The sequence below is a fragment of the Gastrolobium bilobum genome, unplaced genomic scaffold (genome assembly GCF_033153095.1).
Source record: "Gastrolobium bilobum isolate Gb01-03AN ecotype WA unplaced genomic scaffold, APGP_CSIRO_Gbil_v1 utg44018, whole genome shotgun sequence".
Taxonomy (NCBI): Eukaryota; Viridiplantae; Streptophyta; class Magnoliopsida; order Fabales; family Fabaceae; genus Gastrolobium; species Gastrolobium bilobum.
In genome coordinates, this window is record NW_026895982.1 from 143,793 (window position 1) to 157,152 (window position 13,360).

The following is a 13,360-nucleotide window of genomic DNA, read 5'->3' on the forward strand; positions in this document are numbered from 1 at the left end:
AATGTTCACTGGGAAACCGTAATTTTAAAGAGATTCAAATCAAGATTTAATAATCTACCCAAAAGAAATAAATCAAGATTTACTCTTAGGGGGTGTTTGGTTGAAAGTTTTTGAGGAGAATGATAGGGAAATGTGAAGTGGGGAAATTGGGTGCCCATGTTTGGTTGACAAGTTTTCAAATTTGCCCACCTAAATGAGTTTGCTAGATATCCCATTTGCATGGCTATTTGAATCAAAATTGATGGACAAATATTCTCACTTTAGATGTGGTATTCTCCCATTTGCATAGCTATTTGGGATTTTGTTGGTTGGTTTTTTTTTTTTTTTTTTTTCTATCTATATTTTACCTACAACCAAACATAAACTTTAGAAAAGTTACCTAAATTTTCCGGTTAAATTTTTTCCTACCAAACAACTATTTTTTATATTTTTCTACCAAATTCACTTTCTTATCATTTTCCTATGAATATCATTTCCCTATCATTCATAAAAAATTTCTTCAACCAAACGCCCCCTTAGTCTCAAAACATATTCGTTAAGGGGAAACTGTAAAGCTAGTGTTCGACCATTTTGATTTTTCCCCCTGCGGATAGAACCATGTGTTTTGATGTACACCTCTGCGACATGGTAAGACTTTGAAAACTATTATTTATAAAAATATGTTGAGGATCTTGTTAAATTATTCGCAAAAAAACGAGTTGTTTTCGCAGTGAAATTTTTTATAGCTACCTCCATTTCTCTTTCCATCAGTGTGTAAGCAATACTGTGCGATAGAGAATTTGCAAGCCAATGTCAGGTTGATCCATGGATAGGTTTGCATGCAGACACTTTACTATTTTCAATTTCAGCCTAGGGTCTGTCGGTCTTTACCAGTTTACCAAGAAAATAAGTGAAAAAAATATATTTTATATTTGGGGTTTCTTTTTGTTCTATTTTGCAGTGACCGTAGATTATGTAACACTAATACTGACACTAGACACGATATGACATTCCGATACGTTAATTTTAAAAAATGTTAGATTTTGACACATTAGAACACGTTTTGATATTAAATAATATTTTTAATTTATGTAATATAGGTTATATTTAATAATTTAAAAATAAAATAAAATAAAATTTATAATATCCATTAATTGTAATTCAACCAATTTAATAATTGAAACTAAAAATACAATGTAACAGGAGTGTCGGACACCATGTCAAGATTTTAAAAGTGCAGATATTTCGTAGAAGCTAGGCACTCCAAGCACATTGCGTATGAAAGCAAATGCAATCAGGAACTTGACCTTTGCGGCCTCGTGAAAACCTGTAAAAAGGAACCCCCCCCCCCCCCCCCCCTCGTTCCAAAAAAAAACGTAGAGAGAGGAGAGAGAGAGAGGTACTGCAAGCTTATTCTTGTTTCTGCTAATGTTGGCCAATGCGGGTGATTAAGCCAAAAACAAATGAAATTACCATGAAGCTTCATAGCTTTGCTGTTGTATCGGATTAGCAAGGACGCACAGCTATCTCTTCGAATGAAAGCTTGAAACCATACATCGCTTCAAAATGTTTAATGCTTCTTCCGTGAAGCTTCCTAAAGTTTTGGCTTGTTCCTCGCGATAGATCTTGAAATTACTAGGTTGTTGTGAGTTGTCTTTTTTGTCAACCGGTGAGTCTGATTCTAAGTATCCTGGTTCATCCGCTGGATCTCAAATATCCTTCCGATTCGAGTACCGGAGGGTCTCAATGGAAAATATTTGTACAGTGACTTTCGATAAGATTGTCTACAACTATTCTTTTAAACTAAATATGATTGGTCATACATTAAAATTGCATTTCCTCTCTCTGCCACGTCAGCCGACAGTGTGATGAAAGAGAAAAAAGAACACAGCTTTATTGTTATAACTAAGTATGATCCGGTCAGTGGCGGACCTAGAAAAATTTGTTTATGTCCGCACATTTAGTGGCGAGTGCTCCCGAATTTTTTTTTGTAAAAAAAGTTTAAGTTAACGCTTCAACTCGCTCATAATCTAGTTGCTTCCATAACAAGCTGCAAGCAATATTTTGACCCATCATTTTTTCTCTTAAATCTTACCAATCCTCCAAAACAAATATGAAAATATACTTAATACATCCATACATCATCATTCTATTCTATTTTATAGTGGTGAATAAAAAAGTCAACACTATTTGTACAGAAGACAAGCAAAATCACAGTGAAGACCTTGTATAGAAAGGAAACAAAGGAGATGAAGAGAGCGTGAGAATGGGTACATGGTAGGGGAGGAAGAGAGCGTTGCTACGTTATTTTAATCATCTCCGTACGTTGCTAACTAATATAAGAATAAATATCATTTTTGGTCTCCAACAAAAAATTCGGTACTCACTTTAGTCTATTATAAAAAAAAATAGTTACCTGGTCCTTATGAAATTTAAAGTGGACTCATTTTAGTCTTTTTGAGTAACTAATGTAGGTCTTTTTTGAATTAGTGAGGAACCACGATTTTAACTAAATTGATTCACTTTGAATTTCGTAGGGACCTCGAGACTAATTTTTGATAAGAGACTAAAGTGGGGACCATGTTTTTTATTAGAAACTTAAAATGATATTTACTCCTAATATAAATATTGAATCAACATACAAATAAATACCTACAAAGCTAAAAAAAATAAAATTTAAAATCCAAAATTTTATGTGGGCACTTGCGGACATTTGCCCATGGCTGGGTCCGCCAGTGGATCCAGTCATACTTACTAAAAAAGTAGTTGTACATAACCTTATCTAAAATGGCCGTAGAAATATTTTTCCATATATATATATATATATATGAGTAAATACCCTTTTTAATCCCTGGAAATATCCGCGAAGCCCTTTTCAGTCCCTAGAAATAAAAAAAGGGACAAATTGGTCCCTGAAATAACAAAAAAGAGGCCACGTTCATCCTTCCGTTAACTCCCACCTAACGGCCCAACTAACGGTGCACAGTTGGCACGTTAGTTTGCTGTCGCGTCTTGGATGTGGGACACCGTGGAAGACGAGACGATGACGTTTTGGTCCCTGTCAAAACCACGAGGGCCATTTTGGTCCCTGTCAAAATGCACGAGGACGTTTTTAGTCCCTGACAAAAAGCACGAGGCCGTTATTGGTCCCTAACCAGAGAAAAATAGGCACATGACTTCATTGCTTTTCTATGCAGTCCAATTTTGCAAAACAGAAGTGCATTACATCAGAAACAGGAGTGCAATCCATTTGTTCATCAAAAAGTAATTAAACTAAATTTCATCACAAAGTAAAATACTCATTCTTGGCATTTTATTTCAATGAAGTTTGTGTTTCTAACTGAAGTTTCGACTTTATTAACGATTATTCATTTTTTTTTCAATGCTAATTAAGCTTCCCACTTTGTTAAAAAAGATTCTTGGCTCTTGCAAACAGCTTTTACGATCCCTAGAATATTATGAACTGCTTTAATTCTCTTAGTCTGTATAAGACATAGCATTATGCGATTTACGAACAATATCTTCAGTAGTGTAGCATTACAATTATACTATTTATTTTTCTATAAAAGATAATTGCATGATTGTTGATATTTAAATACAGAGAAAAATCAGAGAAGAAGCTAGGTAAATGATTGTTGATAATTGCAATGCATGGCAGTTGACTGGACTGCAACAGTTGGTAGTTCTCAGCCACATGAAGGCAACTTGAGAGGAAGCAGCCCACCTCCATCAAATCCACAACAGGAAAATGAGCTGTTGAGTAATGAAACAATGAATGCAGCAACCAGTGGCACACGAAGCAGATTATTGGCCTTCATGAGCACACCTGGTTTTAGGCCACCAAGGCCTGCCTCAAGAAAATGACCTGCTGCTGTATATGACATGGGAGTAGTGCATGAGCCAACTAAGAAGGGTTTATTATTATGTGACTGACTTTTTTTAAAAATTCTGGCCATTATGTATTTGGATGCTTATTATGTCAATGTTTTTTTTTTTTGTAAATTCTGGCTATATTGTATTAGAGGCCTTTCTTTTAATTTCTGGCAGTTGGCTTTATTTTGTAATGCACTACTGTACATCCATGTCTTCAAATATAATGATACTCAAATCATGTTCCAGCTATTATGTTTCACAGGGTTGATGAATGTTTAAGTTTACCATTTTTGATATTTTTTAACTAATATACATAGTTGTAGTTCTTGTACATCCATGTCTTTTGGTTTAACAAATTGGACTGCATACAAATCCAATTTAATGTCATGTTCCTGTTTTGCAAAATTGGATTGCACTCCTGTTTCTGATGTAATGCACTTCTGTTTTGCAAAATTGGACTGCATAGAAAAGCAATGAAGTCATGTGCCTATTTTTCTCTGGTTAGGGACCAATAAGGGCCCCGTGCTTTTTGTGAGGGACTAAAAACGTCCTCGTGCATTTTTACAGGGACCAAAATGGCCCTCGTGGTTTTGACAGGGACTAAAACGTCGTCGTCTCGTCTTCCACGGTGTCCCACATTCAAGCCGCGTCAGCAAACTAACGTGCCAACTGTGCACCGTTAGTTGGGCCGTTAGGTGAGAGTTAACAGAAGGATGAACGTGACCTCTTTTTTGTTATTTCAGGGACCAATTTGTCCCTTTTTTATTGCTAGGGACTTAAAAGGGCTTCGTGGATATTGCCAAGGACTAAAAAAAGTATTTACTCTATATATATATATATATATATATATATATATATATGGGGAGGGATCTTTTGACTCTAGAGTAAGACTTACAACTCTTACTTCTCATTTCAACCGTTGATTTCCGTCCATCTAACGGTTATTATTTATTTGAAATAAATAATTAATTAATTGTTAAGATAACCGTTAGATGGACGGAAATCAACGGTTGAGATGAGGAGTAAGAGCTGTAAGTCTTACTCTAGAGTCAAAAGATCCCTCCCCTGTATATATATATATATATATGGGGAGGGTTCTTTTGACTCTAGAGTAAGAATTTTAAATCTTACTCCTCATCTTAGTCATTGATGGATGAAAATCAACGGTTGTCATTTATAATGTAATTAACAATTAATTAATTAATTAATATAACTTTCTAAACTATAACCTATGAAGCACCGACACTTCAAAAATCCTGACGTATCGTGTCCGACAATTCCCGACACTCTCGGACACTCCGACACTCTCCGACACTCCGACACGCGTTATAGAAATTCAAAAAAAGTTAAAAGATTACGTTGCGTTGAGTTTTTAGTTCCAACTATTAGATTCGTTGGATTACGATTACCATTTTATTGAGTTTAATATAAATATTTGGGATATTTTATGTTTCTTTGCAAAATTTATGAATATTATAAGTTTAGATTCATTTTTTGTTAAATTATTGAATATTAAATATAATATATACTACATAAATTAAAAATATTATTTAATATCAAAATGTGTCCTAACGTGTCGTAAGCTAATATTTTTTAGAATTAACGTGTCGGAATGTCGTGTCGTATCGTGTCACGTGTCCCGTGTCGGTATCGGTGTTATATAGACTATAACCCTTGGATGGACAAAAATCAAGGGATGAGATGAAGAGTAAGAGTTATAAGTCTTACTCTGGAGTCAAACGATTTCTCCCATATATATATATAAGTAGGATCCTTTGACACCGGTGTCAAATTTTAATTTTGACACCTCATCTGAGAGCCGTTAGATAAAAAAAGATCAATGGTGTCACATGCTTGCAAATCAGAGTCATTGATCTTTTTTGATTTAACGGCTCTGAGATGAGGTGTCAAAATTGAAATTTGACACCGGTGTGAAAATATCCTACCTTATATATATATATATATATATATATATATATATATATATATGGAAACAATATTTCTGAAACAGCTTGAGATAAGTTTATCTCCGGCTACCCAAAACTACGTCGTTTTATTTATTTATATCTTTATATTAATTGATTCACCTTTGAATGGTTATGATTCACTTTTTCTCTCTCTTCCTTTATCACAATTGAGATCCATCTTTGTACAGTTACGATTTAGTAGCCGAAGATAAGATTATTTCAAGCACAGATTGAGAGATAAGCTATATATATATATATATAAAATAATGTGAAATGCGCGTAGACGAACAAAAATAGTGGTATAAAGACATGTAATCTTTTTTAAGTATACTTATTCAAGGATATAAAAAAGAAGTAGGATATTTTGACTACTAATTTTTTTTACTACCACTACCATTTTAATCACCATTAGATTAAAAGTTATTTTTATTTTCTCTTTCTTCATTCAACTTTTTCTCCAATCCAAAGGTGATTAAAGTGGTAGTAGAAAAAATTGGTAGTCAAAATATCCTAACTCTATAAAAAATTAGAAAGAGAAAAATGTTGAATATCTATCAACCATTACTGTTAACCGATCCCCCTTCACAGTCAGAGGTCTGGGGCCTTCGAATGAACCAAAAGTGATAACAAAAAGAACTACGATTTGCATGGGTGAAAAACAAAATTACTAATGCTTTTCCAATAACTGCTCATTTAATACGAGTACATACAAATCGGTAAATTACTGTGAAGGGAATCTGTTAAAAATATAATAAAAGCTCGGGGTTTGTAAATAGGAATGAATGAGGCAATAAGGTGTCAAAATAGACACTAAGAACCAAGAAAACTTATCTTGGATTCCATTTACGAAATAAATAAGTTTTATTCACGCAACCTGAAAAAGGGAGAGAGAAATTGTGCCTTTGTTATATAGAAACCATGGTGGTATTGAAGAGTCCTTACTTTTCATAGTTTCCTCCCTCAACCATATACTTGTAGAACCAACATAAAACAATAAGCAGAGAAAAAAAAAGGAGTGAAAGGGTGGCATATATAGCATATGTCTTATATCATTTTGAACTAGATTCCTACCTCTGGCTTCACACCATCCACACATGGCTGTAGAAGTGAAAAAGAAGACTTCAAGAGCAGCAGCAACAGCAATATGGGTGGTCACGTGGAGCCTTATTATGATCTACAACGTTACTTTAGCAGAAAGAGTTTTGAAAGACCAAAAATCAGAAAAAATTGTTGTAAAAGAAAGAGGAGGAGTTATAATTAGAGTAGTTGATTTCTTCTGGCAGAGTGGACAGTCTTCCTATGAACGTGTTTGGCCTGTGAGTTTATCAAACACTTTTGCATATTTTGAGTAACCTTTTGGTACTTTGGTTATTTGTTTCTTGTATTATATTGGTATGTTACTCTGAAATGCATTGTACTGGTTGCTTGAGCAGGAAATGAAGTTTGGTTGGAGAATTACAGTAGGATCAATCGTTGGATTTTTTGGAGCAGCTTTGGGAAGTGTTGGCGGGGTAGGCGGTGGTGGAATTTTTGTCCCTATGCTCACTTTGATCATTGGTTTTGATCCAAAGTCTTCTACAGCCATTTCTAAATGTTAGTATATTATTTGCTCTTTTCTGTTTATTAATTCTTTCATGCATAGACATAAGTAAAACATAGTCATGACATGCATTTTTTTGTTGATCTACTGAGACAAGGATAGGTGGGATGCATGCATGTTTCTGCTCTATCATTTTTTTTCCATTTCCAGTTAGAATTACAGTATTTACATACTGGCCTGCATGGGGTAGAGTCACACAATAATTGATATTAGCCTAATGGTGCAGCAGGGGAGGGGTTAGGGTGGACGATCGCCCCCTCAAAGTCATACAAACCTTTAATTTTGGAGCAATATTTTTGTTTTTAGTCATATAAATAGTGATCGCCCTCTTATAAAGCCTTTAGTTCTAAACATCATCTCTTCTTTCATATTTGTAAAGAACCAATTCAACCTAAAAGTTTAAGCTGTTGGGTGAAGCTACATTAATAGTTTTATATATCTCAACACGCCCCCATACGAGAGCCCACTGGGCTTGAAGGGTGGACAATGCACAGTACCACCTACTTGTGCGAAGAAAGAAATTTCACTAGAAAGAAAGTGGGAGGCGGTGAGGATCGAACCCGGTACACCGAGGCTCTGATACCATGTAAAGAACCAATTCAACCCAAAAGCTTAATGTGGAGTTTATAAGGCCTTGGGCACTCCCACCCTTTGAGTTAACTTTTGGGGTGGTGTATCCCAAGGTTCTTTACATGGTATCAGAGCCTCGTGTTCCGGATTCAAACCTCACCGCCCCCACTTTCTCTTGTGAAATTTCTTAGCACAGGTAGGCTGGGCCTGTTGCATCATCCACTCTTCAAGCCCAATGGGCTTTCGTGTGAGGGGGCGTGTTGAGATATATAGTCCCACATTGGTTGTATGAGCAACCAATGTGGAGTTTATAAAGCCTTGGGCACTCCCACCTTTTGAGCTAGCTTTTGAGGTGATGTATCCCAAGTTTCTTTACAATATTAAAGTTGTAACCAACTACTAGGAAGATATAACAGCCCTAGCTATTAAAGAGAAATATAGTTTTCTTATCACAAAAGAACTCAATTTTCCTCTGTAAGTATGAGTGGGTGAGCCTAGGAGCAACGAGATTGCTCGTTAGGATTGAAAGGTCATGGGTTCAAGTATGAAAAACAATCTCTTTGTAAGTATGTAAGGGTAAGACTGCATACACTCACACCCTTACCCTCGCATACATTAGGTTGGTTTAATGCAACTTCATTTAATTTCTGAATTTTCCATATTTAGTTGATATTTCATAATCGCAGGTATGATCATGGGAGCAGCTGGGTCAACTGTGTACTACAATCTGAGGCTAAGACACCCAACACTAGACATACCACTTATAGATTATGATCTGGCTTTGCTCTTCCAGCCTATGCTAATGTTAGGAGTAAGCATTGGTGTTGCATTTAATGTTATGTTTGCAGATTGGATGGTGACGGTTTTGCTTATCATCCTATTCATTGGTAAACATTATCTTTTTAGCATAAGCTCAATCTTTTGAATTAATTAAATTTTCCTGAGGCAATCTCATATTGTATGCAGGTTCGCTCCTTCTTGTGAAAATGTTCTTGTGTTTCTGTGTTTTGGGAAGAAAACGTGTGTTTTCAAATAGATTCCTTCATATTTTATTTTAAAAGAAAATTTCTCGAAAAGGAAATATTATTAATCTATCTTTTGTGGCCAACTTATTACGTATAAGTTATTGTATTTTTCAAGATTTAATAACCAGCTTATGCTGCAACTGACATGATTTATTTATGTTCTATTCTGAATACCTTATTTTTAATTTGTTTGATTGTTAACGAAATCAATCGGTGGTAGCTACATCCACAAAAGCTTTATTCAAAGGCATAGATACATGGAAAAAGGAAACAATAATGAAAAAGGTAAATTTTCCTTTATACACTTCATAAAATTTTGAAGTTGATTCTCCATTGTCTTCAACTAAGGGTACTATGCTACTTAACTTTCAGGAAGCAGCCAAGCTGTTGGAATCAGATTCTAATCCTGGCTGTAAGTCCCTACATATGATCCTATAAAATATAGAGAAACCTTTCAGCAACTATATACAAGATTACTGCAAATCTGAAAATGTCAAGAAGCAGATTAATACAGAAAATATAGAAGAAAGCATTGCAATAATAAGATATACGAATTTATGAACACATTTATTTCTTAATTAACATTTGGAAGATCAAGTAGAAAATCTCTCTAATATTACTGTTGGGACACTATTGCACTTGCCCTTATCGCAGATGCTTCTGAAGAAGACTACAAATCACTACCAAGTGATTCAGTTGATCAACGAGATGAGGAGGTAACTCCAAGGGTTTTTCAAATCATTTATCGTAGGAAGTTTATTTAGTTTTGTCTAGCTTTATACATTGTGTTAAACTCTCTTGTGCAGGTCCCTTTACTAAAGAACATTTACTGGAAAGAATTATTACTCCTTGTGTATGTCTGGGTGGCTTTTCTCGTTGTTCAGATTATTAAGGTAGTTAAGCTATTAATTATATTTTGTTTGTTTTTTCTGATTCATTATTTGTCACAAATATGCAGCTTGTGGATTTTGAGATCTGTGTATTCAATCTGAAGTAAGGGAAAGGTGCTGTCACTAGAATACGTAACTTATTTGGGACATTCTTTTTCTTTGATCCTGTGGTCAATGAAACCAATCCTTGCAATAAATTCATGCTACTTTGGAGATATGTTGCTTCAACATAAATTTTGGCTTAGACTGGGGATCTTGGTTTTATATTTGTTGGCTTTATTTAGTCCTTATGGCACCTATAATGGGTATAAGCCCTTAAACTTGATGAAAGTTTGAAAAACTTTAAGAAACAAACCATTAGCTATAACTTTTGGTAGTAGTAAACACTTGATGTAACAAGTGGTATTAGAGCAAGGTTATGGGTTTGACTCCCCACTTGACACTGGGGGTTTCTTTTCTGTGATAAGTGCTCAATCCCACAAAACTTTTGTTTACTTAATAAGCATCTTTTATGTATTTCCATGCAGACATACAGCAAAACTTGCTCCATCCAGTACTGGGTTCTTAATTCCTTGCAGGTAAAGATTCTACATATATATTTGGATACTACTACGATCATATGGGTTTCAGCAATGATTTCTAGTTGTTTGACTTATACAACATTTTGGCAAAGTTAACAAACCCAGAACAAAAGGCACAATTTGCAGTGTGACTGCAACTGTAGGAATTCATAACAAAAGTTTTGTTCTAAAGGGGAAAGATATTGTAACAACCAATTAATGTTACTACCAATATTACTACCAATCAATTTCACCGTTAGATCGATTATGTTGATCTAACGATTATATTTATTTCCATCTTTGTATGGTTATGATTCCCCATATTTAATATTTTATATTTATTTTCACCTTTGGATAACCATACAAAGATGAAAATAATATAATCGATAATCGATCTAACGATGAAATTGATTGGTAGTAACATTCGTAGTAACACTAATTGGTTGTTACAATATCCTACCCCTATTCTAAATAATAGTTTTGGACAAAATTGCATATCTTTGCTGCAACTTACATAATTGCATTTCCCATTAAGGTCTAAATGAAATTTATTATGCCTATTTATTACTTTAAGGTGCCTATTGCGATCTCAGTTACACTTTATGAAGCCATATGCTTATACAAAGGAACTAGAGTGATTGCATCAAATGGAAAGGAAATCACAGATTGGAAGTTTCATAAGATCTGTCTTTACTGTTCTTGTGGAATAATAGCTGGTATTGTTAGTGGACTGCTTGGTCTAGGAGGTGGCTTCATTTTGGGACCACTCTTTCTGGAATTGGGAATTCCTCCTCAGGTATAGACTCATCCATTCTTTAGCACTTACTAGTCTTTAGGTTTCACAGAAAAATCAGACATGAAAATATAGCATTGATGAATGTGTGTCCTCTGTGGCAGGTAGTTAGTGCTACATCAACTTTTGCTATGGTTTTCTCTTCCTCCATGTCAGTGGTACAATATTACCTTCTAGATCGTTTCCCTGTACCTTATGGTAAGAAGCAATAAATAGAACTAATTAAATCATTCCTGAATACACTAGCAGATAAGAGAAACTCATACTAAAGCCAATGTAAATTGCCATATCTTTTCTTTAGCATTTTGTATTTCACGAACAACAAGTGGGTGTTTAATTAGTTGCTCTATACTTCGGAATTTTTAGTCTTTTTGTTGCTAATTTAGCATTAAAAGTTGTGTAACTTACTAATTATTATTTTATTTAATTTTTTGTGGGGATGCAGCTGCTTACTTTGTTCTGGTTGCAACCATAGCTGCATTAACTGGCCAGCATGTGGTGAGAAAAATAGTTGCTATCCTTGGTCGAGCATCCATCATTATCTTCATTCTAGCATTCACCATTTTTGTGAGCGCAATCAGTTTAGGTACTTTCCTTGATTTTAGTTTGAAGTCTTGGCATTCTGTTCCTTCGTTTCATGTGTTTTGTTTTTTGTTGATTAGTTTCTTTATCAAACATACTCACTTCCTCTTTTTGGGTATATATAACAGGTGGGGTGGGAATAGAGAATATACTTGAGAAGATGGAAAATGAAGTGTATATGGGTTTTGAAAATATCTGCCATCAATCTTAGGTGTGTTTTGCCTTTATAGACTGGTGATATGGTTTACCAATTTGTCCATTTTCATTCAAACAAAGAAAATATAAATATATTTAAATTTTACCATATGATGTATTCCTTGTAGAAGTCTCTATACAATGGCTGCACCATATTCTTTGCCATCTCAATATTGATATGTGTTTTCACTTTGGTTTCTCAAGAATTTTCAGTTGATTAAATGTCAACAAACAAACAGACCCAGTATAATATTTGAGACAAATCAGAGTTGTGTACCCTGATAGCTAAGCAACATGTATGCCAATTATGTTCAAGATGTGTAATTTTCTTCCTTTTTTTTTTTTTTTGTTACACATCATCAGTATAATTTTGTATTGAAAGCAAGCATAACTGTCTTGACCCATAAAAATGGTTGGTGGTATGAATGTTCAAGCTTATAGATATTCTTTCTTGTTAGTAACGGGCCACTGATGCACTATCACCCATATTATTGGGCCTATTGGCTTACAGTTACCTGCAATGGAATAGATAATAATTCTAGAATAAGACCTTTAACAACAATAATGAAAAACATGAGAAAAAAAATTAAATATAATTTCCATTGCCGGGAATCGAACCCGGGTCTCCTGGGTGAAAGCCAGATATCCTAACCGCTGGACGACAATGGATTACTGACCTTTCGAGCTTACATTAAGTATATGATGTATTGTTAATAAGGATAAAGTACACGACATCTTTGCGAGTTCGACATTTGTTTTTACATAATTAAACTCGAGTAAATATATTTAAATACAACTCATACATGTTAAAAAAAAAAAAAACACAACTTATACATAAAATAAAATACAAATAGTGTTTATATAATTTGAATATTAATATTTTTTTCTTTTCTATATTTCTGTAATAGTATTTATCCATGTGATTTAGATAATAATACATGATTATATAAATTGTTCTTTTTTTTTCTAATACAAATATTTATCTTAAGATTTATATATTTATATAATTCTATGAGAGATTTCAGTTCTTGTGTAATGCAAATGTGCGTTAAATTATTTAATTTAACCAACGTTTTGACTATAAAAATACACAATAAATCAATAAGTACTCGGCCAAATGGAGAGATTCAATTGAAAATAATAAGGAAAAATTAAACGACAATCATCTTAGTTAAAATAATTAATATTTATTTAAGGGGTAGTTATATTAACTATTATTTTAGTCTTGTTATTTGATTAGTTATTGTTAGATCAATTTAATCAACGGTTAAAAATAGAAAAAAATTAATTGCGGTTGATTTTAAATTGATATAACGATAACTAATC

At 34.0% G+C, this 13,360-nt stretch overlaps 1 protein-coding gene and 1 non-coding gene across 2 annotated transcripts; one reads left to right on the forward strand and one right to left on the reverse strand.

Annotated features, from left to right (window-relative positions):
• Positions 1-6,715: 6,715 nt before the first annotated feature.
• Positions 6,716-12,272, forward strand: LOC133297117 (sulfite exporter TauE/SafE family protein 3-like). Its single transcript, XM_061496184.1, has 12 exons — positions 6,716-7,135; positions 7,253-7,412; positions 8,676-8,876; positions 9,235-9,299; positions 9,387-9,426; positions 9,669-9,730; positions 9,821-9,907; positions 10,432-10,482; positions 11,039-11,260; positions 11,362-11,455; positions 11,703-11,843; positions 11,968-12,272. Exons 1-12 carry the CDS (start codon positions 6,914-6,916, stop codon positions 12,048-12,050), a joined length of 1,428 nt encoding a protein of 475 aa, XP_061352168.1. The 5' UTR covers positions 6,716-6,913; the 3' UTR covers positions 12,051-12,272.
• A 359-nt stretch (positions 12,273-12,631) lies between these two features.
• On the reverse strand, positions 12,632-12,703 carry TRNAE-UUC (transfer RNA glutamic acid (anticodon UUC)). Its single transcript has one exon. It is a non-coding gene; the product is annotated as a tRNA-Glu (tRNA).
• Between the last annotated feature and the right edge of the window lie 657 nt (positions 12,704-13,360).

Bases quoted from the DNA above. Each gene is read 5' to 3' on its own strand.
- LOC133297117 (XM_061496184.1), top strand. From the start codon at position 6,914: ATGGCTGTAGAAGTGAAAAAGAAGACTTCAAGAGCAGCAGCAACAGCA. The intron at 9,731-9,820 runs GTAACTCCAAGG...TCTCTTGTGCAG, and splicing joins TTGATCAACGAGATGAGGAG to GTCCCTTTACTAAAGAACAT. The intron at 9,908-10,431 runs GTAGTTAAGCTA...ATTTCCATGCAG, and splicing joins TCGTTGTTCAGATTATTAAG to ACATACAGCAAAACTTGCTC.